This window comes from Dromaius novaehollandiae, chromosome 23 (assembly GCF_036370855.1).
Source record: "Dromaius novaehollandiae isolate bDroNov1 chromosome 23, bDroNov1.hap1, whole genome shotgun sequence".
Lineage (NCBI taxonomy): Eukaryota > Metazoa > Chordata > Aves > Casuariiformes > Dromaiidae > Dromaius > Dromaius novaehollandiae.
Genome location: NC_088120.1, coordinates 10,934,472 through 10,959,280, shown reverse-complemented (window position 1 = coordinate 10,959,280; position 24,809 = coordinate 10,934,472). Strand labels below are relative to the sequence as shown.

General features: G+C 52.3%; 2 protein-coding genes across 6 annotated transcripts; both read left to right on the top strand.

Moving 5' to 3' along the window:
• Nucleotide 1: 1 nt before the first annotated feature.
• On the top strand, nucleotides 2-3,919 carry SNIP1 (Smad nuclear interacting protein 1). The gene is made up of 4 exons (XM_064525263.1): nucleotides 2-259; nucleotides 345-444; nucleotides 1,097-1,680; nucleotides 2,345-3,919. Exons 1-4 carry the CDS (start codon nucleotides 75-77, stop codon nucleotides 2,607-2,609), a joined length of 1,134 nt encoding a protein of 377 aa, XP_064381333.1. The 5' UTR covers nucleotides 2-74; the 3' UTR covers nucleotides 2,610-3,919.
• A 1,536-nt stretch (nucleotides 3,920-5,455) lies between these two features.
• Nucleotides 5,456-13,411, top strand: MEAF6 (MYST/Esa1 associated factor 6). 5 transcript variants are annotated; one of them, XM_064525265.1, is made up of 8 exons: nucleotides 5,457-5,880; nucleotides 5,977-6,092; nucleotides 6,176-6,263; nucleotides 6,986-7,031; nucleotides 7,922-8,114; nucleotides 11,285-11,314; nucleotides 12,112-12,145; nucleotides 12,636-13,411. In XM_064525265.1, the coding sequence occupies exons 1-8, from the start codon at nucleotides 5,785-5,787 to the stop codon at nucleotides 12,642-12,644; spliced, it is 612 nt and encodes a 203-aa protein (XP_064381335.1). In that variant the 5' UTR covers nucleotides 5,457-5,784; the 3' UTR covers nucleotides 12,645-13,411. The 5 variants fall into 5 exon arrangements, 4 of the variants coding, with proteins under 4 accessions (XP_064381334.1, XP_064381335.1, XP_064381337.1 ...); XR_010392709.1 differs by lacking the exon at nucleotides 11,285-11,314 and adding an exon at nucleotides 11,418-11,475 and having other exon boundaries at nucleotides 5,458-5,880; XM_064525264.1 differs by having other exon boundaries at nucleotides 5,456-5,880; nucleotides 12,112-12,722.
• Nucleotides 13,412-24,809: the final 11,398 nt, after the last annotated feature.

Below are 24,809 nucleotides of genomic sequence, written 5' to 3'. Positions count from 1 at the left end.
CGGCCTAAGTACTTCCGGGTGGCGGCGCGCGGGCCGGAAGCGGCGCGCACTTCCCTTCCCGCGGCGGCGGCGCCATGGAGGTGGCGGGGGCCGAGCGGCGGCGGGAGCGGCGGCGGCGGGCGGCGGTGAAGGCTGAGAAGCGGAGTCCGCGGCGCTCCGGCTCCCGCCCCCGCTCCGCGCGGGGCAGTCAGTCGCCGCCGGCCGAGGAGCGGCGGGGCCCGGCCGGACCGCACCGGGGCGGCCGCGGCAGGAGCAGCAGGTAGGGCCGCCCCGGCGGCGCCGCGCCCGGCCCCGGCCTCCGGCCGTGCTCCCGCGCGCTCACCCCCCTCTCGCTGTCTTTAAAGATCGCCCAAAAGGAAGGAGAAGGCGTCGGGCCGGAGGAGCAAGTCCCCGCGGAGCAGGAGGAGCCGGAGCCCCCATCACGTCGCGGTCAAAGTCAAGCAGGTAAATCGCCCCGGTGTCACCGTGCGGGCCCGACCCTGCCGCGGGTCCACGTGGCTGGCGCTCTCGGGGACGCGTTGCTAGGGCCCTGTGCACTGCATTGCTTCACAGAAAGCCTGCTCCCGCAAAATTCACCTGCGGAAGGTACGAAAAATAAGTCCCGCCTTACCTTCTCTTAGTTGTTGTAACGTGTAATCTTAAGGAGGGGGGGAAAAAAGATTTAGTGGGTTAATATCCGTCAGTATCCACTTCAAGCTCTGTCCTAAGCAACTGAGCGTTCTCATGGGTTTGTTGTGAATCCAGCTTCTGTCACTTGTGCAGAATGTTCTTGCAAGCTGCCTCCTGTGCCCGGAGTACTGTTGATATCTGGAAGTCAAGTACAAGCCCTGTTAGCTTTCAGCTGTCTCTTCTAGCATCCTACTTTGTGGAAGAATGGCATGTCTCTCTCTGTCTTTTGAACTTGTGTTACTCATTGTAATAGTAGGATTCCAAATAGTTCAGCAAGGAAATAGCTTTCTACTGCTTTGTGTTAGATCAATACACAAGGCATCTGAGCCCTTGTTCTTCACGTTAGACTGTGATTTTGTTTTTCTTTAAAGTAGATTCCCTGCTCTTTTGTTCTAAGTAGATTACTATAAGAGATTATTCGTTACAGGAACGAGATGATCATCCTCATAGAGGAAATGAGGAACGAAAGCAGAGAAACCCATCAGAACAAGAACACAGGCGAGATAGAAGTGGTGAGAGAGATAGACACAGAGATCACTCAGACAGAAGGAAAAATGCTAATGAAAGGCCTGGAGGCCGAGGCCATGAGCGAGAAAGGGATGTTCAGAACATCCGTGAGCAGCAAGCAGAGAGGGAATTTTATAATGAGAGAAGACGAGAGCATCGGCAAAAGAATGAAGCGAGTGGTATTAACCAGAATCCAGAACTCGGGCAATCTGATAATAAACCTAAAGATACTGTAAAAAAAGAAAAGCCAAGTTTTGAACTGTCTGGTGCGCTTCTGGAGGATGCCAACACTTTCCGAGGTGTCGTGATTAAGTACAGCGAGCCCCCGGAAGCTCGGATTCCAAAGAAACGGTGGCGCCTCTATCCTTTTAAAAACGATGAGTTTCTCCCAGTCATGTACATTCACAGACAGAGCGCTTACCTCCTGGGCAGGCATCGCAGAATAGCAGATATTCCTATCGACCATCCCTCCTGCTCAAAGCAACATGCTGTCTTTCAGTATCGGTAAGTAGTATTCTCTGTGCCTGCTGGTAAAACGGGTTTATTCAGACACTTGTAGTTTTTAAAAAAAAAAAAAAATGCAGAGTTTAGAAGTATTAGTTTGCTATAAGTGTTCCACATCAGAGAGAGCTGGAATTTACATATGGCTGCTGTACATTCTCTTAGCAGTAATCAAAAATACCTGTAGCTTCTCCCATTTAACCACAAGCAGTCTTGTTGTAAGACAAATAACATAGTAGGATTAAATCCAGAATTTGATGTATATCTGATTTGGAATAAACACTTGCAGGTGTAATTGGCAGTATTTCAAGGAATCCTTTTCATTTGTTTTTTTTGCAACAAAGATTGCTGCTGTCCTTTTGAAGCAGCAGGTGTTATATGCTGCCGAAGACAGAGTTGATCTCTTACAGAACAGCCATCTGTTCTGTTTTATAAATTACTGTATTATATCACCATAATTTTAGAAGGTGTTGCAGTCTATCAGAATCTCAGTTTCGGGGATTATCAGAATCTCATCCAGAGTGTCTCCTTACTCTCATCATGCTTGCTTAAATTTCTGAAAATACAGAATGTGTTGAAAACTCCATCTGCTTTTGGAGTGGCTGCATAAATGGGAATTTTATGTCTTTCTGTGCTCTGATTGAAATAGTGCTTTTTGTTTTACCAGGCTTGTGGAGTACACCCGTGCTGATGGTACAGTTGGCCGCAGAGTAAGGCCTTATATCATTGACCTTGGTTCTGGCAACGGTACTTTTCTAAATAACCAGCGGATTGAACCTCAACGTTACTATGAACTGAAAGAAAAGGATGTGTTGAAATTTGGGTTCAGTAGCAGGGAATATGTTCTTCTCCATGAATCTTCAGATAAATCCGAGGCAAACACAAAGGACGATGACGAGGAGGAGGAGAAGGAGGAAGAGTCTGACAGTTAACAGATCAGAAGGAAATTGGGGGGTAAAAAAAATCTTTCCAGTAGAACATGCATTGGGATGTAAACATTGGAGCATCGAAGCACTGATGCCTCTTATTGCCTTAAAGTCCTTCTTCTGTTGCTGGTCTGTTCTTGTAGTTTATTTGGGGACTTAATCATCTTCGATAGTTCTGCTTATCAGGAAATCCAGCTTTTTTCTAAGCTCGTTTCCCCTGACAAAGAAAAAAGAGCACCTGGATGTGAAAGCTGTGGTGCTGGAAATATTCAACAGATGTTGAAAGACTATCCTCTTCTAGTAAATGATGTAAAACACAGTGGGCATATTTAAAGTTATTTTTATGAACTGTTTTGTCATAACCCTTTGAAAATGCTACTTAACTTAAAAATTAGGTAGAAACTAGCCTGATATATTTTATCTTATTTGGTAGGATTTGCCAAATTTGTATGCCTGTTAGAAAATCTAGACAGGAGAACTTACCAAGTTTCACTACTAAAGAGGCAGAAATGTTGCAAAGCCCCTCTTGTATTTGTATGTTTTGGGTAGTTAGTTTGCATTGTAATAACTTTTCAGGGATGGGCATTTTACCAGAATACCTTGGAATTTACAGGTATTATAGTTTTAAATGAAAGGAAATGCTTCCTAGGACTTCAGGTTATGATACTATGGTTTTGGGGGTTGAGGTCTGAGTCAGTATATGCCCAGTATATGTTAAAACCAGATACTGAAATTGTTATTGGATGTTGAATATCCAGTTCTGAAGCTGAGTCCTTTTTTTTTTTTGATAACACCACAGCCCGATAAATAATTTCTCCTTGTTTCTATTACATGTAGATACCTGCTATGTGATGACATGTTTTCAACAGAGTTTGCACTATTTAAGTTTTCTTTATATAAAAACTTATACTGTCATTTGTTTGAAGTATTCTTGTTTTCTCCTGTAAAAGAAAACATGCTTTAGGAGGGGGGAAAAAATCTACTTAATGAAAGTACTTACATCTTGCATATTTTTGGATGTCTCCTTCCTGCACTTTGCTTTATGATAAAAGAAAGGTAACATTTTTCACTTGGTTTACTAACTTTGCCTAGATGTTTGTTCTGTGGTCACCTATGCTATTCATACATGCTGTGTGTATACTTTGTATATACAAATGTTACATTGTATACACAGAGGGAAATGTTTGTGGTGTAAATATGGGACATCAATGTAGGGTTTTCAAACAGTAGGTAGAAGGATGTGTTTTGAATAAGAGGGTCTCATTTATATATGCTCTAGGGATTTTTAAATAAAGACTTTGTAAATTTAGCCCTAATTAATTTTAGTTGTAATATTTTTCTAGTGTCCCTTTCTCCCTTTATATTACCTGACATAGATGCACTATATTTTTTTTTGAGAAACTCGCAAAGATGAGGGAGAGATGCTGATACCGAAGGTATAAATTATTGCAGTTGTTATGCTCAGCAAAGAGAGGCTCAGCAGTTAGAAGAATTCTTGTTAAATCTATTTCATCTGCAATAACTAATAGAACTTGTTACGGAAGCATTATCCTTTAGCAAAAGCAGGACTAGGTAGACATAATGACGTCTGTTACCTTGTTACAAATGGTATTACTGGAACTGCCTCACTGGCAGATGCTGTGTCTGTACACTTGAAAACTGTGGTGCACGTGTTTGCACTATGTGTAACCCAGCACCGAGTACCCCTTCACCTGTCGGACTAGGCACCACCTCTCACGTTTTCCCTGCAGCACCCAAAGGCATCAGTTGCTGGTGCTCCTGTGTCTCTTGTATGACAGTGCATGTAATCAAAATACTTGTATTTGGGTTTTAAAGACACCAAAGAAATTCAAAAAAAAAAAAGGATTATATGATTTGCATGCTTCAGATGCTGTGAGTTTGGAGGGGTGGGATGAACCTGAGTCTACCCTTGCTCGCTCATCGCAGTGGTCAGGTGAACGCTCTTGAGTGCAGACACGTTCACCTGAGAAGTACGAAATACCTGTGTGGTTTAAGCCAAAGCTGATCGGTATCACAAAAGGGGCAAAGTAGCGCATGGAGTCCCATTTACTTCAGAGCATGTAAGCAACGCGATTTAGACTAACCTACTAACAGAGGCTTGAACCTAGCTTAAAAAAAGTTTGATCAAGGGTGTGGAGCTATTTCAGTAAATGTTACAATGACCTGTTTTCAGTGGGTTATTTTTTCACAAGGGGGAGGCATGGAGGTGGAATGTGTATAGCTGTAATGTAAAAGGGTGACAGAGCACTGTCTTACCCAAATGCGACTTTCAGATTTGTTCAATTTTTGTGCACTTCCTAGCAGTGCTGCTGAGCTGTGACTTTTAGGAAGTGGTCTTAGCTAGTTTCAAGCTGTTTCCTGTTCAGTCCTTGGGCTGGAAAAATGGAAGTGACTGCTATGTACTGTACCTATGTTGTGAATTAATCATTTCAAACCTGATTGTGTATAATAGCACAATTATGATCTTGATTTGGCTGTACCATTTTTATTGTTTGTGGGAAACCAGGCTGCTCCTGCTGGAATTCAGAGCCCCGTGGTGCCCCGGCACCGAGGGGGGTGAAGACCAAAGCGCCTCTTCTGGAAATGACGCAACACAAACTAAGGGCCTCGCGATTTATCGCCTCGCTTTGTGTCGTGTCTCCCGGCACCAGGTCCCGAGACGCTCTGGTTCTCGCCCCGCCTGGGCCTCAGCGGTACCTGCCGGCGGTTTTCACCGAGCGGAGTCAAACCTCTTCCCTGTGGGCGCTGTCTGAGGGCCGTTCGCGCCGCTTCGCTCGGCGGTGCAGCCCCGTGGGGCGGGGCCGGGCCGGGCCGGGCCGTGGGTCCGCGCGGGCGGGGGCGGTCCGTCCCCTTCCGGGCCGCTCCGGGCGGCGCGGGCGCGGGGGCGGCGTTCCGGGCCGTTCCGTTCCGGGCCGCGGGGGGCGGTGTTCCGGGCCGTACCGGTCCGGCCGCTCCGTGCACTTCCGGTCCGGTCCGGTCCGGGCGGCGCGGGCGCGGGGGCCGCGTTCCGCTGGGTGCCGGGCCGCGCGGGCGGGGTCGGTGCCGCTGCCGCTGCCGGTGCTGGTGCCGCTGCCGTGGGCCGGGCCTCAGCGCTGCCCCCGGCGGCCCGCTCCGGCAGCGCAGCCGCCTCCCGCCCGCCCGCCCCGCGCAGGCCGCCGCCATGGCCGCGCTGCACGCCAAGGCCGGCGGCCCCCCGCAGATCCCCGACACCCGCCGCGAGCTCGCCGAGCTGGTGAAGCGCAAGCAGGAGCTGGCGGTGAGCGGCGGGGCCGGGGCGGCGGCGGCGGCGGCGGCGGCGGGGGGGAGGCGGCGGGGCCGGGCCCGCTCCATGCCCCGTGCTTGTGCCCGGCAGGAGACGCTGGCCAACCTGGAGCGGCAGATCTACGCCTTCGAGGGCAGCTACCTGGAGGACACGCAGATGTACGGGAACATCATCCGCGGCTGGGACCGCTACCTCACCAACCAGAAGTGAGTGCCACCCGCACGGCCCGGCCCGGCCCGGCCCGCCCCGCCGGGCCCCCGCCATGCCACCGCTGCGCTCTCTCTTTCAGAAACTCCAACAGCAAAAATGACCGGAGGAACCGCAAGTTCAAGGAGGCCGAGCGGCTCTTCAGCAAGTCCTCGGTCACCTCGGCCGCGGTGAGTGCTGCGCCGCGCCATGGGCCCCCTCACGCCCACCACCTCCGAGGCGGATCACAGCGAATTGCCCAGTCTCGCCAGCCCCAAGGGAATTGCCTTGCCTCACCGCCCCGAGGCAACCTCCCCTGTCTCACCAGCCCCAAGGCCGGAATCACCCGGCCTTGCTGCCCCGAGGGACCCCTAGTCTCACCAGCCCCAAGGCAGGACTCGCCCAGCCTCGCTGCCCCACGCTGCCTGGCATTTGCTCAGCTTGGCGGTGGCTTAACCAGGAGCAAAGCCCAGTATGGCCGTTCCCATCCCCACGCTTAGTACAGAGATCACCCTGGTATTGTAGGAGGTATCGTGGTGGATGCTGCAGCTGCCGCAGGACCACTTTTCCCTTTAAGCTGCTGTGCATGTTTTTATCTCCTCCCCTCCCCACCATCCTAACTTCCGTGTTGCAATCTTTTTCAGAAAACTCTTTTTCCTAGTGTCTGGAGAGGTGAAAGGTAACCGCAGTCAAGAAACACCCATACCATATACTTCTGTTACTGCTGTCCGCTTTGTCTCTTTCTTTTTGCTCCTAACTCCCACTTTTGTTGCACCATGTTGGTCCTGGGTCGTAAGTTCTTTGAAGCAAAGGCCTGGGGTGTCTTCTTCTGTGAAGTGATTTCCCTTTTTTTTGATGTTTGAAAACAAGTAGGTGAATTGCTGCTTTCATTAAGTCCCTTTTGATTTTCTAGGCGGTCAGTGCGTTAGCTGGAGTTCAAGACCAGCTCATTGAGAAGCGTAAGTCACTTCTTCATTTTGCTCTGAACACAACTAATTTGGAAAGAAGTAAACTTCTGGATCTGCTGTGTACTTGCCATTCCAGTAGAGCGCTCCCCTTTTGGGGACCGGCACCTGGTCCTCTCAGATGAGCTTCAGAGTACTCCCAACATATGCTCTAGCTATAAAAGTCAAGAAAGTGGCCCTATGAGAAAAATTACAAGTAAAGTTGAGCTTCCTTTCTTGAATAAGACTTTATCTTTAGTATATGTTTCAAGGAGTCGTTGTGTATAAAGTGTATTTAAATGGATTTGATGCTTTTTGGAGAAAGAGTCTAGAGGAGCTGAAGCAATGCATTTTTTGTTTGCATGTCTTTCAGTAAGTTGTGATTATGGGAGAAGTTGAGTGCTCCACATGCAGATAACCTGCAGTCTGTTGCGAGCTCTGTTTAGCTCTCTCCTGAGTCAGTCTTGCTCTCACTGTGACTTTGAAACCATTATGTGTTGATCAGAGAGCAGTGCGGGGTTTCCGGTGCTTGGAGCTGAAAACTTCAGTTCTCATAGTTTTTTTTTTTCCCTAGTGCTTTGAGAATATTAGCCATTTATGTTCAGATTTTTTAAAAAACATTTTTGCAATTAATATCAAATCAGATGCAATTCTAGTGTGCCTCAGTCACTGAGGAGGTAGCTTGCTGTACTTCAGATATATTTTTCAGTCTTATTTGCCAGTCTATATTGTCTTATTTGCCTCTTGGTGTCGTATGGCTCAGCACGCCCTTGCTGCCCTATGCATCTTTGCCAGAGGTTGCTCCGTTTGCTCAGGGCTCACTGTGGGTTCGGAGATTCGCCAGGCCTGGGATGTGAGCTGCGAGGAAGTAACCATCGTGCTCCTCTGTGTTTGTCGTGCTGTAGGGGAGCCAGGCAGTGGGACAGAGAGTGACACTTCTCCAGACTTCCACAATCAAGAGAATGAGCCTAACCAGGAGGATGCTGAAGAGCTGGATGGATCTGTGCAGGGGGTGAAACCCCAGAAAGCTGCTTCCTCTACTTCCTCTGGCAGCCACCACAGCAGCCACAAAAAAAGGAAGAACAAAAATCGACACAGGTTAGTGGTACCAGCAGCCTTCTTGTCATGCCTCCTGAGTGGCTAGTTGTTGTTGAATTGACCTTATTATGTAAAAGGAACTAGTAATTTGCTAGAGTAATGAGCAGCTCAGGCTACCTCTTTGTTCTGGTAATTTCTCTTGTTTTTAAGTTGTATGCACCCCGTAGTATTCATCAGGATCCCCTTGCTCCCATTGCATCAAGGAGGGGAAGGCATGCTAAAGTAGCTAAAGCAAGCCGTCCGCACAGGTACTAATTCCAGCTCTGATACAGCTAGACTTGTGACTGGGCCTTTTCAACTCTCCTGTCTATCAAGGAGAATAAAACTGTTTTCCCTCCCGTCGAGGAAGATAAGGGGCTTAGCTTCCCATGCTCGCTTGTTGGTTTCTGCAGAACTCAGTAACGTAGGACTATCAGTACTTTCTTTGGGGAAGGAGGATGTAAAAGCAAATCAGAATGTTTGGGGCATTATGGACACTCTCAATATTTTCACTGAGATATCCACTCCAAACCCTTTCTGTTTGTTGTCTCAAAATGAGTCGCTTTCCCTTTAGCTTATGAGAGTTGCTTTGTTTGTCAAAAACCTTAAGGTGTGCCTGTAAGGTGTGGTACAGCCTAGCAGGCTGATGGCTTGGGCATCAGAAATAATCTGTTTTACAGTGGCATTCCCCCTGGCCTAACATAATCTACTTCTTACCTTGTCTCAGCACCCTACAATAAGAGCTAGCTCAAGAATTTCTAAAGAGTATGATAATGTGCTGTGGGGATATGCCCTTAGAAACAGAGATACCTGGAAATGGGTATTTTTGGAAAGAAGAGACAGAGACTTGCTTTAAAACTGTGCCTCTCTGGAAATGATTGCTGTAACTGATACCTAAAGATTATTAGAAGTGAAGGAGATCAAAAAAAATCAAACATTCCTTCTACCTGGAGCTTGTTGGCTCTGTGTATGGACACGTTTCCCGCTCTGAGGGAACCTTCCATACAATTGCAGGAGAGAGAAATGTTTTAAAGAGCAGTGGTAAAAATTCACTAAGACTGCTGGGGGAAAATTCATTTGGGAGATACAGAGGTAGGTAAAGTGCTTGCAAACTGTTTAACTGCCTTTTCTCCTTAATTAGGTTTTGAGTCATTAGCATGTCTTTAATTCTTAGATCAGGATTTTCTTCCTACAGTCTTAATTGGGCAATCATCCTAAAATATTGGATGTCTTCTTTGATTCCTCATAAACTAGGAATCCCAAGCCATTTAAAACTTTTTTTTTTCTTTTTGCCTGTAGATAATTGGAAAGAAGTTCAGGGGTAACACAAAAATACCTCTGTAAGCAAGTTCAGTTTTACAGATTTTTCTTCTGCTGTACTTCAGAAAAACATTGTTTTTTTCAAACAAATCAGAAATTATTCTACTAAATGCATATATGGGCAACAAACCAACCAATTCACTGCAGCTGTTACAAATTCTGTAAATAATATACATTCTTTTGCTCCATTACATAACCCAAACTTTGGCAACAGGAGTTAGGAAGAAACTACCCTACTGAAAGGTTATGTTACTTTGGGGTTTCTTGTACATTCCTTCCACTGAAGCAGCTGATGCTGGCTACTGTTGGAGACAAAATATTGGACATGAGGAGCCTTGATCTGATCTGGTATGGCAATTATTTTCATGCTAAGAGATGCATCAGACAAATCTAAATTATCGAAAGGCTTTTGCAATTAATAACTGACTATTCTGTAATGCTTAGCATGGCCAGATAATGAAGGTAACCAAGTTTGTCTTTAATAAAAACTGTTAAAATTGTGACTGCTCTTACTGACTATCCCCTAAATTTCAGCAAAAAATACCACAGAATTTTTGAGTATATCTAGGTGAAAAAAAACAGTCCTCATCTACTGACAGTATAACTAAGTACTTTAAAATGCTTTGCAGTCTGGAGTGCTCTTTAGAAACAGACCTGTGTGTCTGTTCCTTGAATGTCATGTAATGGGGGCAGGGGGAGAAATTTTGGAGGTTCCCTTTATGGCAGTTCTTGTTCAGAAGCTCTTCCATTTGCTTGCATAAAGTTGGGTTCTGCTCTGCCTAGTCCTGAAGAATTGGAAGGTGCTGGGAACGGACGCCTTGAAGGTGCACCGACTCTATTGGGAATAGTTTAGGTTTTTCTACTTGACACACGACCAAGCAGCAGCGCTGAAAGTTGGCTCCAGAGTGGGCAGAACTCTCTCTGAGTATGCAGTTTTGTTTCTAGTTAAAAGCAGGGAATCAGATGGAAGTTAGAGTGTTCTTGTGGAAGTCATCCTCAGTTCCCTCTGGGACTGCAGAAAGGCCAAGATGATTATTTTTCTGTGTGTTCAGCTACTTTAATGGCCAAAAATTTCAGGAGGAAACACTACTGCTTCCTCTTAGAAATTCAGTGCTGAAAAGCTACTGAGTTACAGACGTTTTGATGACGATAAGTCCTTTCTAGCAAATACAGTGGTCAGCTTTCAGGAAGAACTGTTTCTAAAGACAGTGCTGTTGAGTCAGTGTGAATGCTAAGACAACCTGCGGGAATGTAACTGAACAACTGAACTGTAATTAGATTCAGCCAATTCACCATGTTATCTTTTTTGCTTTCTAAACAAAGTGAGTGTGAGAGTGTGTGTGTGTGTGTGTGTGTGTGTGTGCGCGCGCGCACGTGCATTATGAGAATATTTGAATGCGTAGTTAGCCACATAGTTTTATGGTTGTCTCCACCTATCTGCCTGAACAAGCTTTGCTTTGCCATAATAATCTAGACAAAGCCACTGCTTTCTGACCACCCATTTGTTTGTTTTTGCAAGCAAATCATTTTTTTTCCTCTGCCTGTGAGCTAGTGTGCACTTTCAAGTACTTGATAGCTTCCTTTTTCTGCACATAAAATTCCCTCCATAAAACCACTCTGCCTCTGTTTTAACACCTTTTTTTTTTTTCCCCCAGAAATCAAATTGGGGAGGGGAGCTCTGGATTGCCAAATCTGGAGTGCTTTTTGTGCCCAATTCTGGTTAAGATATTTTAAGAACTTTATGGCATTTGAACACTGGCTTTATTTATTTTTTTTAAGTAATCTTGCTAGGGTGGCTAATCAACTAATTTATTTAATTCATTAGTATATTAATTTCTATTGCTTTCTTCCTTTCAAATGCTGCCCCTCAGCCCGTCTGGCATGTTTGATTATGACTTTGAGTAAGTTTGACTTGAATTAGTACTTGTGCTGTGTTGTTAGTGTGTAGACACCAATGTGCCTTTTGAGACCTTTCTAACCCATAGTTTATCTGTTTAATTGTAGGTATGTATATTAGGTTAGGCTGGGAAGTTTTTTTTAAAAACAGAAAAGCGTGATGGAGGTAACATTTTATTTAATAACTTTAGCAAAATTAAATTAACTTCACTCTTCTTTACCTCTCTATTCCATTTTTAAATAGATAAACTTTTTAACTTAAAAACTTAGTTAAATTCTGATTCTTCTGGCTTTGCTTCATAAGGAGATTAGTGTAGATTTGGATATTTCCTTCTGGAAAAATGTAATAAACTCAGTATCCTTGACTTCTATAATCTCTGTCAGCTCAAACTTCTATCTATCTCTACTCCAAGTAAATAACCATTACCACTATGTCTGAATAATTACCTATGGCATAGTTACACATCTAACAAATTAACATAGAGCATGCATACTTAACCTTATTTCTTTTTTGCTGCATAACTTCCCTGTGATTTTTATTATGAACCTTTGTTGACTCTTTTTTTTGAGTGGGCGGAATATGCATTTTGGCAAAGAATAAAGAATCCACTCTCTTTCTCCTTGCTGCTCCTTGTCCAGTAATATTGGGACAGTGATTTGGCTCAGCTGAATTGAGAATGTGGATTGAATTAACCAAATAGTCTTTGTTGTAGCCTGTGCCATATGCAGTAGCTGGTTCTTTGAACTCCAGTGTTGGTTTAATGTATTGAAATGGACGTTTCTCTTATCTTTCCAACCACAGGATTGATCTCAAGTTAAACAAAAAGCCAAGAGCCGTAAGTATCAGTGCTCTGTCATTGTTTTCATTGCTCATCCATACACTTGAGTGGCTGACTGACTCCTAATCTTAAAAAGCCCGCTTCTGCTGTAATTTAAGTTATTCTCATGTTTGAGGAATATCTTGGTATGAAATAAGCATTGTCTCGTGGATTTAGCAATAAATAAGCCCAGGTAGGCTTGTTATGAAGCTAGGTGACAGTTAGAAGCCCCCTGCACTTTTTTGTGAAAAAAGCTGTTTTGTGTTCTTCTTTCTTGTCATGATCTGGAATCTTGAAAGTGTCTGGTTTCGGATGATGCATTCCTGAGCTAAGGTTTTGAAGGGTCTTTCTTTAAAATGTTAAGCTACAAGGAAAAAAAAAAATCTCTTTTCTGTTTTGCCTGCAACTAATGGTACGTAGAAATGAGAGAAGACTGAGAATCCCAGCTCTGCAAGCAGAGTTGGAAGGAGAAGGGTGTTAACGTGCCTGTCCTTTCCTTTCGCTGCAGGACTACTAGACTCATCAGCGCTGAAGCTTCCGGGATTTAGGTCTACACGAATCCCCACTGAGAAAAAAATGCCAGTCGACTGAATGAGTGTGATGGCAGCTCTCTGGCCAAGTGTCTGCAGATGGGAGTGGTTCACTCTAAAGAACTCAGATGGGGGGAGAAATAGTCTCGGACCATGTACTTTGCATCATTTTCAAATCACCTGGGTTGCAGGAAGACTAAGGTGTAGTAGTAGTAGTCTTGGGTTCCTGAGTATTCTGTGCTTCCAGCTCAGTCGGGAATTTCCTTCAATTGGCTGATCTTGCTGCTGACACCCCTGTCATCTGTAATAACCATGGAGAGATATTTCCTTTTCCACTGGAACTGGGGTATGATTCAATATGTCCCATCCACGTTGTAAGACTGTTAGGTTACTTTTGATACTGCTATTTAGCTGTGTGGTTTTCATTTTGTTTTTTGTTTTTCTTTTATCCAAAGTGTCTAGTTAATAAATTGGCTTTTGGTTTGTTTGGTTTAATCCATATAGAGAAGAAGGTTCTTCATTTTGTGGAACAACCCATTTGAATTCTTACTCAAGCAGAGAAGGAGGTGATTAACCCTTTTCTCTAATTTTATTTTAAACAGGAACCCTTTAAAGTTTGTGTAGTGCTTTTAGATACGGGGAAGGCTGAGCTCAAAGCCATCTTGCTCTTTGCTGTCTTTGAGGTTGGGTGGATTCTCTTTTTAATACAAACCTCTGTCATTTGTACATAAACAATAAAAGTTACATCTTTGTCTCTCTTCTCATGTTTTGTTCAGTCCAAAAATTTGACTCTTAGTGCTTTTAATTCATCTGCTCTGTGAGGGCTTCTGTGAAATGCTTCTATTTTCACATAGTAGCTGCTCCTGGTCTGTCTTGTGATTCTTTGTGCCTTTGTTCCTCTGGCAGACATAACACTGAGTACTTAGAAGGATTGCTAGGCACTAATCTCCAACTGTGTTCAGCTAATCCTGCTTCAAGGTAGAACTTGGATGTAAGTCAGTTCTTGCTGTTACAGGCAGAATGCCGATAGATAAGGGATGAGCAGTCTTGATTGCCACTGGAAAAGTACACAGAGAGATGAGTGTTGGGTGTTTTTCACAGTAGCCAGGTCGAGATTTCAATGCTGATGTTGAAATAGGCTGCACTTTTCTCAAGGTGGTATCTTATCTACGTTACTTGAGCTATAATGGCTTTGTGTTTGCTTAAATGTTGCCGAGGGAGAGAGTACGATGGGAAAAGGTGTATCACTTGCCTTACACCCCCCACCAAGTACGTGCATGTGCACCTGGTATAGCTGAGTGCTAACTCTGGTCTGTTATACCTCTGGGCTCCGGCTTTTTCTTTGGTTCCTTGCAGCGCAGTAAGATCGGTGTTTGCCTTTGGTGGTAGGATCTTGGACACCACGACCCCCCGGTCCCTCCATGCAAGCACCTACTCAGTGTAGAATCGTTCCCGAGGATGGCAGTAAAGGCATGTGGGAGAAGAGACTATGGGAGCAAAGTTTGCCCTTGTTCTGTTTTCTGGTTCAGGGACCGAGGCAGCTCTGTAGTCTTTCCAGTCAAATACTCACGGTTGGAGCTAGCTTAGCTGTCAGTAAAGTCCTGGCTGGCACGCGCCTGTCATGGGCTGATGGCTGCTTAGCTGCAGGGGAGCGTAGGGATGTAATGACTTAAGGGGCAATCAGCAAAGCTGGCCTAGGGTTTTTTTTGTTTGTTTTTTTTTTTGTTTTGTGTGTTTCACATTACTCCTCTTGAAAGGTTAAATGATGGGGATGGAAGAGCTAGGCTACTGTATACTTCTAAAAGGCCTTGCTTTTCCATAGTTCTGGGGAAAAAGACAGAAAGAAAGAAAGGCAGGAAGGGAGAGAGAAAAAAAAAAAGGCAGTCTTAGCTGATGGTTTGTAACTACATGGCCTTGGTACGAAAGCAGCTTTTCTGGTATGCCTCCTGCTTCTGTTCTGAAGCAAGGCTTGCACTAGAGCCTGAACTTCTGAGGGTAAAAGTCTTTGCTGTATTTGCTGTACCTCTTTGACCTGGAGGAAAGCAGCGGTACCTTTTCAGCCAACCTACAGAGCAGCAGCAAAAGGCTGACATAGTGCAGAGCAGAAGTATCAGTCAGGTCTGCTTTCCCTGGGCTTTTTTATTTTTTATTTTTTTTTGGGGGGGGGGGGGGTGCTGCAAGGACAAGGGGAAAAAAACGCAACCTTTCCTGCCTCACAGCAGCTTCTGTGACAAAAAGCTGAGAACAGCCTGTTCTGATTAGACCAGTGTCTAATGCTAGCAGCCCTGGGGAGCTAGTGCATTGATCGGGGCGAACTCTAAATCGCAAATGCTTTGTTCATAGTTAAAGGAACCTGCTTCTATTAATATAAAGTCTGACAGCAGCCTGTCGGCTGCCAAGAGCCAAGTGAAATGAAAAGGCCAAGTCCTAGCTGCTCCTGTGGGGCCTCCTCTAGCACAGCGAAGAGATTTGCTTGGCCAAGAACAAGACCTGCACCCACTTGCTCTGTGGCACCAACTTCCCTGGGGTGCTACTGTAAGCAGTGGGGAAGGGCAGCTGTGCAGCTCAGGGACACAAGCACCATCGCCTACAAGTTTCATGAGACAGATTCTGGCAGTTGTCTTCCTCAACAACCTGAGTGACTAAAGTGCCCCTGGACATTGGAGGCCTAGAGAACTGCACAGGCTTTTACCTGAATTTTAATAAAAGCTAAGACTCGGAGCTAAACTAAATCACAAGTCCTTCGCTTGCAGCAGATACATCCAAAGCCAAGCAAATGAGGCATAGCAGAATAGCAGCTGCCTTTGCAGTCCTTACAGGCAGAGCAGGAGAAATGCACTAATCTCCTTTGCAGCCTCTTCACCAGGAGGCTTAGGCAGGGGTTTATCCATCCCATCCGGCAGCTGCCAGGAGGTTGTAAACGCGCAGGCGGACAGTGCTGCAGGGGCGGCAGCCTTCCCTGGCGCATCCAGCTCGCTGCGCGGCACTGCCGAGCGCCTCCGGCAGCCTCCTGCCCTCCGCACGCCCGCGGCTCTGGAGCGTGACGGAAGCAGGGGATCGCGCCGGGGGCGGGGGGGACAGCCCTGCACGCAGTGCGCCGGTAAGGGGGGCAGAGCTGGTGGGGGGGAGGGGGCAGGAGTCCTGGGAGGGCTCTGTGCTGGGATCGAGCCCCCGCCGAACCCTCCTCCCGCTCACCAGCGCAGCACCGAGCGAGCGAGGCAGGGTGACGCTGCTGCAACCCCGCGTGTGCGTGCGGCCGCGGCGCTGCCTGGCACAGCCGCGGGGCGGTCCAGCGAGGTGACGGCTGCGTCTGCTCGGCCTCCTGTGCTGCAGGGCCCCATGGGTTGGCCGCGCGCCCCACCGGCACCGCGGTGGAGACGGGGTCTGCGTGCCCTGTGCTGGTGGCTCCTGTCCCTCGCAAGGACGTCTCTCTCGGGACTGCTGGTGCTCTGGAGGCTGGCATGGGTTAGTAGCGTGGGGCCGGCTGTGAGCTGCCTCCTTCCCTAAGAGCCTCTTCTTCCTCTTACCGGCTTTAGTCACACTTGTGCCAAATCTGAAGTGTGATGTGTGATCCTCAAACCGGACTTGGAGGCTGGGGCACAGGCGGGACTGGGAGCACTGCGCAGGGGGCTCCATGTTCAGTCCTGCAATACAAAAAAAAGACCTCATTTGCTCTCATATCACTGTCAGGGTAGTTTCAGCAGCTGGCCAGATGTGAACAGGTCACTGACCCATCTAGCAGCATCATTAGCACTGCCATAGGCCTGGGGACCCTGGGGCAGGAGCTCTTGACTCTAAGCACGACGCAGTGTAATTAAGTCTCTACCCCAGCAAAGAGCAGCTGGGGACTTTGTCCCCACTCCCCACGCTCTGCTTTCCCCAGGGGATCTGGCGTTTGAGCCCAGGATCGCTGCGAAGCGCATTCCCAGCCAGAGCAGGGCCCATCTTGGGGATGCTCTCGGGCACAGCGTGCGGAACAGGCTGCTCTGCACTGCTGGGCCTCTGGTCCCCAGGCACTTTCTGTCTGTCCTTTCCTCTCCAGTACCTGCTCATCTGCTACAAGATCTGCTGGGACATCATCTTCGAGTACATGCAAGAGGTAAAGTCCCTCCTCACCCAGCCCGTCCGTCAGCCTGACCCCACTTGCGGGCTGCGATCTGCTTCTCGTGCCTGGTCACAACCGTGGCCAAGTGACCGCGGACACCGGGAACACCCAGGGAAACGTTTGAGGTTAGGCAAAACGCGCGTACCCACAGCACCGGTGTAAGGTGCTCCCTAACCCGGGGACACAGCACCGAGGACGGAGGAGGCACGTACCTGAGCAAAGGGCAGCTGGGGGGGGGTGACTCAGACGCCAGGTCCTCACTCCCCGCTCCGCGGAGGCGTCCACGCTCCCGTCCTGTGGCTGAGGCTAGCTTCTGCCCTGCTGCCGAGCGGCTCGCTCACCTGCGGCAGGGTGGACGCCGGCACAGCCCTGCCGGGTTTGCCCCGGGCGGGCCGGCAGTCGGGAGCCGCCGGAGCCCGTGCTGCCCGCGGACGCTGCTGTCCGGCGGCTTTCAGCTCGGCGCGGCGGTGCTGCTGAGCCTGGAAAGCGGCGGCGAGGCGAGCGAGGAGGCCGGTGGCTCCCCTCCCGTGGCTGACCTGGAGCAGGCAGGTTGGTACGCGGGGCCGCGGGCATGCCGGGGGCCGGGACGCGCCGGGACGGCTGCTCAGGCGCCCGCTGCCCCCAGGCCCCGGGGAGCTGCAGCGGCTGCGGGACACCAGTGCCACCGTCCTGAAGAGGCTCGAGGCGCTGGAGGCCGACATCAGCTTCTTCAGCACGGAGCTGGGCGCCGAGAAGCTGCTGTGGAGCAGCCGCTTCCTGGAGCTGCTGCGGGAGCAGCAAGCGCTCGCCGCGCGGGTGAGCGGTGCCGGCGACGCCGCTGCCCCGGTCCCCCGCCAGCCCGGCCGCGGCCCCCCTCGCCCCCTGCCCCAGCCCCGGGAGCGGCAGCGGGCGGACGACGAGCACCCCGAGCTGCGGAGCGACGCCGACGGCCCAGGCGCCAGCGACGGAGGGGACCCGGCAGGTAGCAGCCGCGGGACCCTGCGATCCCCGGGAGCCTGGAGGCAAGGGGGGCTGTGCCACCCCCGCCCAGGGCTCCTGCACGGGGCAAAGGCAGTGGGAGCTGGGGGGGGGCACAGTGCTGGCAGCACGCGGAGCCCCGCCTGGCACTGGGATGCACTGGGCGGCACTGGGACCCCTTCCCCCGGGAGCAGGGGCCGTGGTGCTGGAGCAACCCCGGCTCGCACGCGCAGTCCCTCTGCAGCCCCCGGGGACGCGCAGCCCTACCTGGGGGTGGCCGTGCCTCCATGCTCCGCCGCGTTGTCCCCGCAGCCGCGGGCCCGGTGCAGGCCTGACGCCCGGCAGCATCGCCCTCCCGCTGCGGGTGGCTCGGAGGCAGCGCGGACGGTGGCGGGGACTGGGGTGCCCAGGGGCCGGCCGGCCTCCCCGTGCCCGGCAGGGCTCGGCGGCGCGGGACGGCGGACACCATCGCGGGGCTGCGCTCCTGCTGCGGAGGCGGCGACGGGCCGGGTGACACGGGCTGGGCTGCGGTGACCAGCCAGGGCGCGGAGGAACAGCGTGGGAGCCGTGCAGGCGGTGCAAGTCCCCGGCCCCGGAATGATGAGGGGGGTGGGCGGATCCGCCGTGCTGCCTGCAGCTTTTATCAGCCGAATCTCTGGTCCTCCCTCTGGGCAGCTCAGAGGAGGTGGTGGCGGGCTGGATCCCAGATGGGAGCCATTTCCATGGAAAGGCGTTGCCCAACCCCGGCTCGGAGGGACAAGGTGACCGCCCCGTGCAAGCAGGCAGTGGACCGCAGGGGCGCAGGCTGCCCCGGGCGGGCACCTTCGGGTCTGGGAAGGACCGTCAGCTCTGCCCTGGCCAGCGGTCCCTGCACTCGCAGTGCTGCGCTCTGCTCCCCAGCACCTCCCTCCCTGGCCGTGCAGCAAGCACGTCCGCATCCTTGGCCCCGGGGCCGGCTTGCTCCTGCCCAGTGCAGGCGTTTGGCCGGGGGCAGAGCTCCTGCCCAGAGCTCCGGCTTAGCCCCACCACGGGATGCTCCCGGCACCGGGCACTAAGGGCTGGCCACCGCCCCGGGGGCACGGCTTTCTGCAACCGGCTCTTACCGCTGCATTTTTCCCCACGAGGGACAGGAGCGCTGCCGGCTGCAATGCTCGGGCAATCGCTCTCCCACTCGCCTTTTGCTCCATTAAAGGACTTCTGTGGCCTAAGCAGCCCTGACGCCTGCACTGTGCCCTGTTTGCAGGTCAGCGGCTCTGCAACTGGAGGAAAACCTAAGTGAAGGCAAAGCCGACAGCGTGTCCCGGCGGGAGAGGGCTGCAGCCCCAGCTCGCCTGCCTGCACTGGCATCCCAGAGAGGCCTCGCTGCTTCCGAACGGAGGCCAGGGCGGAGGACGCCGGACACCAACCAGCCAAACGCCTCTCGGGCAGCAGCGCTGAGCTCTCAGCACTTGATCCCCTTGCCCAGACCTTGCTGCCAGCCGACACCACCAGGCACCGGGACACGGCAGTCCCAGGAACGCTCCCGTGTCCTTGTATGTGCCCGTTTTATCAGCCTCCAGCCCACAGCGCTCAGTGCCAGCCTGGCCCTGCCCCGGCCTGCCCCGGCTTGTCCAGCCCATTTAGCAGAACTAGAGCCATTTTCCAGAAACACAAAACTGCTCGCAGCCAGCTCATGCCGGGCTGGCTCCTTCCCCGCTCGGCACGGCAGGCCAGCCCCACCGGCTACCGGCTGGCCAAGCGCTTGGCCCCAGCACGGACAGCAGCCCGTGTCGCAGCCGAGCGGAGCGGTCGGCGCTTGTTCGTGCCTGCTGTGCGCCGGGCAAGCAGGGCAGGAAACAGCATTGACGGGCACCAACCTTCACCGCAGGGCAGCCGGGGCCCCAGGCTGGCTGTGCCAGGGGAAAGGGAGGCCGCAGGAGACCTGCTGCAGAGGGAGGAGAACCTGCCCCCTTCCAGAAGGGCACGATGCGGTCCCCGCGCCGCTACCCCGCACCATGTCAGCCACCGTCTACTTGCCTGCAGGACCTGCCTGCTGGATCGGACTGAAATGCACGCTGGTCATCTCCAACGGAGCCCAGCTAGAAGCATCTTCCTTATCTTTTGCAGCTTCTTGGGAGCTTCCAGGAATAAGGAGTAAGGTCAGAGCAATCTCCCATAGGCATCTTTCACAAGCTGGAGAAGCTGTAGCAATGGATGGGTTGCAAAACACAAGCTACCCTGTTTACTTCCTCGTTGGCCAGATAAGCTCCCTTTGCCAGCTTCTCCAAACACGTGTTGCAACTATGACAGCTCCTTTGATAGCATTTGAGGGGAACGGGTTCTCCCTGGGTGGTGGGCTCAGGGGCTCTTGCCCTAGGACAACTGCCCTGGTAAAGAGCGTGGCACCGCAGGGCAGTCCCTGTCCAGAATGATGCATGCTTAAAACTGCCAAGAAAGAAGGCTGAAGGCTGAACTGGCCCTACCAGACACACCTGAGCAGCTAACACAAACCAGCCTCTGCCCCTGTGCAAGACGCCGTGCTAACACGCTCCATTAATCCCCAGTGCCTTTGCTGGCTGCTGCTCCGGTCTCGGGAGGTTTGCGTGCTGCTCCCACCCTGCTACGGACTGCCCACGCGGCTGTCACCTCCCTGGCCGCTGCTCCTGACTCTATAAAATAAGGACAGCAACCTTCCCCTTTGTCTTGCTTGCTTAGCCCTGTGTTTTATTGGGCAAAGACTGTTCAGCAGCGTCCGCCCAAGCGCAGCACCGCGAGGGACCCCGATCTCGGCAACACATCTTTGGAGGAGCGGCGAGCAGGAGCACGCCAGGCTCCACACGCGGAGGGGCCGCGGCCATAGCGGGACAGGGGCTGACCCACACCCGCCCGTGCCCCGGGGAACTGCTGTCCCGGTGGGCTTTGCTGGGGAAACGCGGGCAGTGCATCGTCACCTTGCCCGTCACCAACACCAGAGTGTGCAGCGGGCGGCGGTGGCACGCGGGAGCTAATGGCACATGTCCTCCCCAGCGGCGATGCCAGCTGCCGGGACCTGCCAGCGCTTCGGGAAGTAGATGCCAAGACAAGTTCCTACTTGGGCCCACGGAGCTCTGGTAAGTGCTTGCTAAAGTAAACAGTGGCTCCGTTCCACGTTTCCGTCAGCACGTGGGAGCCAGCGTGCCGTGCTGATTCTGGTCCAGATCAGTGTGTGCTGCAGACATGATTCAGTCACGGAAGTGTTTATTGCAAATTTGCCGATAGGCTTGTGTTGTTCAAAGGAGCACGTGGCAGCAGCACTTCCTGCCGTGGAGATAATCCTGCCTTATGAGAAGGCTATGCAAACCAGCCGCTCCTCGCCAGGAGATGTGCGGGCCCTCTTCACCGCTGTACCCCCCGCTCAGAAGGCCTCCCCGGCCCCGCGCGCACGGCCCTGGCACTGCACTGTCTGCTGCTCAGGCCCCAGAGCTGTCTTCTCCCCAGCTGGCGCCTGCTGTGGCAGCAGCTTTCACCTGGCGCAAGTGCAAAGAGCCCCCGCCTTGGTTCGCGCCTGCAGGTCAGCCGGCGAGCAGAGGACCTGCTTGTCTCTGGCCTGCAGCTATAAGGACCGGCTGCCAGCACAAGGGTTTTATGGGAATACTTCAGCGCTGCTTTTATCTCCAGTGCCAAGCAGACTTGTCTGATGCTGCTTGTGAATTAACCCTGCAACGCTGTGCAACGTCTGCCACGAGCCTGGGCCCAGGGACGCGCGCAGGAAAAGCAGCTGCGCGGTCCTCACCGCGGCCTGCCCAGGCGTAGGGGACCAGGGACAGGCTTCTGCAGCGAGCAAGGACTGGTTTTCCGAACATGTCCATGCAGCACCCCGCGCAGTCAGGGAACTGATGCAATGCAAATGGCAGCCTGACTCATCCTGCACTGACCCGGCTCATACCAGGTGTTTGAGGTGGGACAACCCCACACTTAGAAACACCAACACGCTGGAGCATTCAGTGAGACGGAACCCGCAAACGAGCCACTCCCGGGCCTCCGCTGCAGCAAAACCCCAGCCAAGGACCGGCCAGCCCCGCTTCTGCGTGAATCCAAGCAGCATTCGCTCAGAGAGGCCCTCATTTTCTCTCAAAAAGAGACCGGCCGCACCGCGATGCACGTCACCGCAGCCCCTGCCGTGTCAGCCAGCAGCTTCGCAGCAAGGCAGACGAAGCCCCGGCCCTCGCTTACGGCAACCCCCAGGGCCGCGCTGGAAATCCCCAGCTAGCCCTGCTCTGGAAGCGGTTCGCTGACTGTACCGTGGATGAGGTTTAAGAGGTGGGGAGTGAAATCGAGTGGCATTAGCTCCATTTGCAGAGCGCTTCCTCCCCGCCGAAGCTCAGCCCCGCGTGCGGCCAGCCTCCCAGCTGCAGCACTCTCACCAGGCTGTCCCCGAATGAGGCAATAGCTGCCTAGCTAGATACAGAAACCTTCCCCCCAGGCAAACACGCCATGCAAATCCTCCTGACCTATTGCTCAACCAGACGCTGTATTTACTCCAAAACATTTGTGCAATGCAGGCCTTCAGGGGAGGGGGACGGCATTCTCGGCAGCAAGGAAACTAAACGCTGCTTTTTGCTCATGGTCTGTGGCTTCACCACAAGGACTGAACTGGCTGCCGCTCGCACTGATCACTGCAGCGAGGGCTTTAGGTTTGTTCAGGGTCAGGGCGGTTTGCTCAAGGAGCAGCTGAGACAGCAAGACAGCACTTCTGCTGCCCTGATGCAACCCTCTAAATGAGAACTTTTCCCTGGCCAGCCCTGGCCTTAGGGGGTGCAGGGATGTTCGGGACCTAGACACCAAGGCACTGAGAACCCTGGTGACAGACGCACTGGAAAATGCATGGCTGGAGGGCTGAGCGTGGTCAGGTGTTCGCGGCACAGCAGCGAGCTCCCCCCGCGCCCCCAGCAGCCCCCAGCCCCTCCGTCTGAGCCCGGCAGGGCGCAATCCCTGCCCCAGCTGCTGTGCATTTCTGTTTGCTGTGGTGCAACATTTACTTTGGGAGATACTTGCTTCCTTCACTTCTTCCCCCTCTATCCTTATCTTGGAAATGGAGAGGACGGGAAAGGAATATAGCTGGCTCCTGCAGGACCCAGTCAAGTCCTTGGCTCCGAGCCAAGACTCTCACAACAGAACTCCTCCCTTTCACATAACACTTGGATGATGTTTGCCAGGCCCTAACCCGCCCCAAGGTCCCTCCGTCCTGACGAGCGACAGGGACTTGGGAAACAAGGAGCGCAACCAACCGAACAGCACCACTCCCAGCCTTCCAGGGCATCGTCTCTGCCCCAGCCGCAGCTCGCCCTGTTCTCCAGCCATATACTCCTGTCGAGAAAGCTGCGGACTTGCCAGCTAGCTTACGCTGAGAGCAAGACTGCCTCCCAAACCGCCCTCCTGCAACAGCAGCATCTCCCGGACGCACAGCGCAGAACTGCCGCCTTACCGCAGCAGACCTCTTCCTATCTGCACAGAGTGCCGGCCGCGCTGCCTCAGGGCAGGGTGAGCACAGGAGCTTGACGCTGAAACGCCATCCTGTCCTCGTCCTGTCCTCGTCAGGTGGCCTGCCCCGAGGGCTGGGATCCCACCCCTCCCGCGGCACCCAGCACGCAGGTGTGCTTCCATTACGCGGCAGCCCCTTTCCCACGGCCCATGCAGGAGTCGCGCGTCGGATTCCTGCCCTCTGAGGAGGCCTGCATGTGTTAGAGCCGAGCTAGCCACATCCTGGAAATCCCCCGACGGGAGGGGACCCGATGGGTTCAAATTAAAGTTCAGCAGGGAAGAAAGGCAGCTCATGCAGGGGAAGTGCAAGCAAGCCCTCTGGAAACCAAGCTGCGGCACGCTGAGCCCACACCCTCCGCCAGAGCCGGTGCCTGATGGCCACCGAGCTGGAGACGGAGGGCTGGTCTGCTGCCCGCTGGCCTTTCTCCTTCACAGCCTGGCACACGAACACAGCCTTCTCTACCCTGACCTCTCACATCACGGCATTTCATTTCTTCCTTTCCTTTTTATTTTAGTATCAGTTTAAAACACAAAAAATCAGGATATCCTATAGCATGGACTTCTTATAGAAGGTTCTTCCCCTGCCTGCTTGTTCTGCTGTAGAGTGAAAGTAAAGCCTTTCTTTGGCGACACTGAACTACCTTTCCGTCTGTTCCTAACACAACCAGGAAGAGCAAAGCGGAGAAGGTTCTCCATCTTTACCCCAAACCATATTAGTGGACTCCTCACTCCTCTTCGCACACACTCCCCACTTGCTGGTGGAAGGAGTTTTCCTGGCCTCAGCCCCCCTCGCCCTGCCTGGCGCTTGCAGGGGGGATGCAGCCCTGCCAGTCGGCTCCGGCTGGGCACAGGCGCCCGGCTCAAGCGGGACCTAGCGCAGGAGGCGGTGAGAACGCCTTGGCTGTGCTGGAGGAGCGGGCAAAACGCCCGACGGGAGGAAGGAGCTGGTGATGGACTGATGGACGGGGCTTGCCAGACTTGCTCTGCAGAGCTCACAGCTGGTTGACCAGCTCCCACTGGCCCCGCTGTCCAACAGAAAACAGCCTCGGGTCATCACAGGACTTCTCCTCCTCCACCTTCCTTCGGTTGCGCCCTGGCACTTCTCGGCAGCCTGCTGCACTCTTCTCCAGTTCGGGAGAAGCTGGGAGTTCCCCTTCCCAACAGGCACACCCTTCAAGGAGCAAGGCAGTAACTCCTCACCCTGCCAGGGCAGCAAAAGCTGCCCGGACAGGCGCTAGCTGCCTGTAGGGCTCAGCTAAGTGCTTCACCCGCAGCGCAAGGCTGAGGGGATGAAAACAGGGCAATCGTGCTGCAGCACAAAGCTTTCAAGAGAGTGCCTCTGTGTGACCTCTTTAACTTCGACTCAGTAGATTAGCAAGCTGACAAGAAGATCTAACCTATTTTAGGCAGATAAGAAATACAACGCAAATGCGCAGCAATCACGACAGATCCCCTCCACGCGGATGCACCCGGGGAAGCAGCGAGCCCCGGGATGTTTCCCGAGAATTCCACAACCACCGCACGCCCCAGCACCGGCCGGAGCGCCGAGGGCTCAGAGGAGTGCTCAGGTGCGCAGGCTTCTTCGACTCCG

Bases quoted from the DNA above. Each gene is read 5' to 3' on its own strand.
- SNIP1 (XM_064525263.1), top strand. From the start codon at position 75: ATGGAGGTGGCGGGGGCCGAGCGGCGGCGGGAGCGGCGGCGGCGGGCG. The intron at 260-344 runs GTAGGGCCGCCC...CTGTCTTTAAAG, and splicing joins GGCCGCGGCAGGAGCAGCAG to ATCGCCCAAAAGGAAGGAGA. The intron at 1,681-2,344 runs GTAAGTAGTATT...TTGTTTTACCAG, and splicing joins CATGCTGTCTTTCAGTATCG to GCTTGTGGAGTACACCCGTG.
- MEAF6 (XM_064525264.1), top strand. From the start codon at position 5,785: ATGGCCGCGCTGCACGCCAAGGCCGGCGGCCCCCCGCAGATCCCCGAC. The intron at 7,032-7,921 runs GTAAGTCACTTC...GTCGTGCTGTAG, and splicing joins AGACCAGCTCATTGAGAAGC to GGGAGCCAGGCAGTGGGACA. The intron at 8,115-11,284 runs GTTAGTGGTACC...GCTGCCCCTCAG, and splicing joins AAGAACAAAAATCGACACAG to CCCGTCTGGCATGTTTGATT.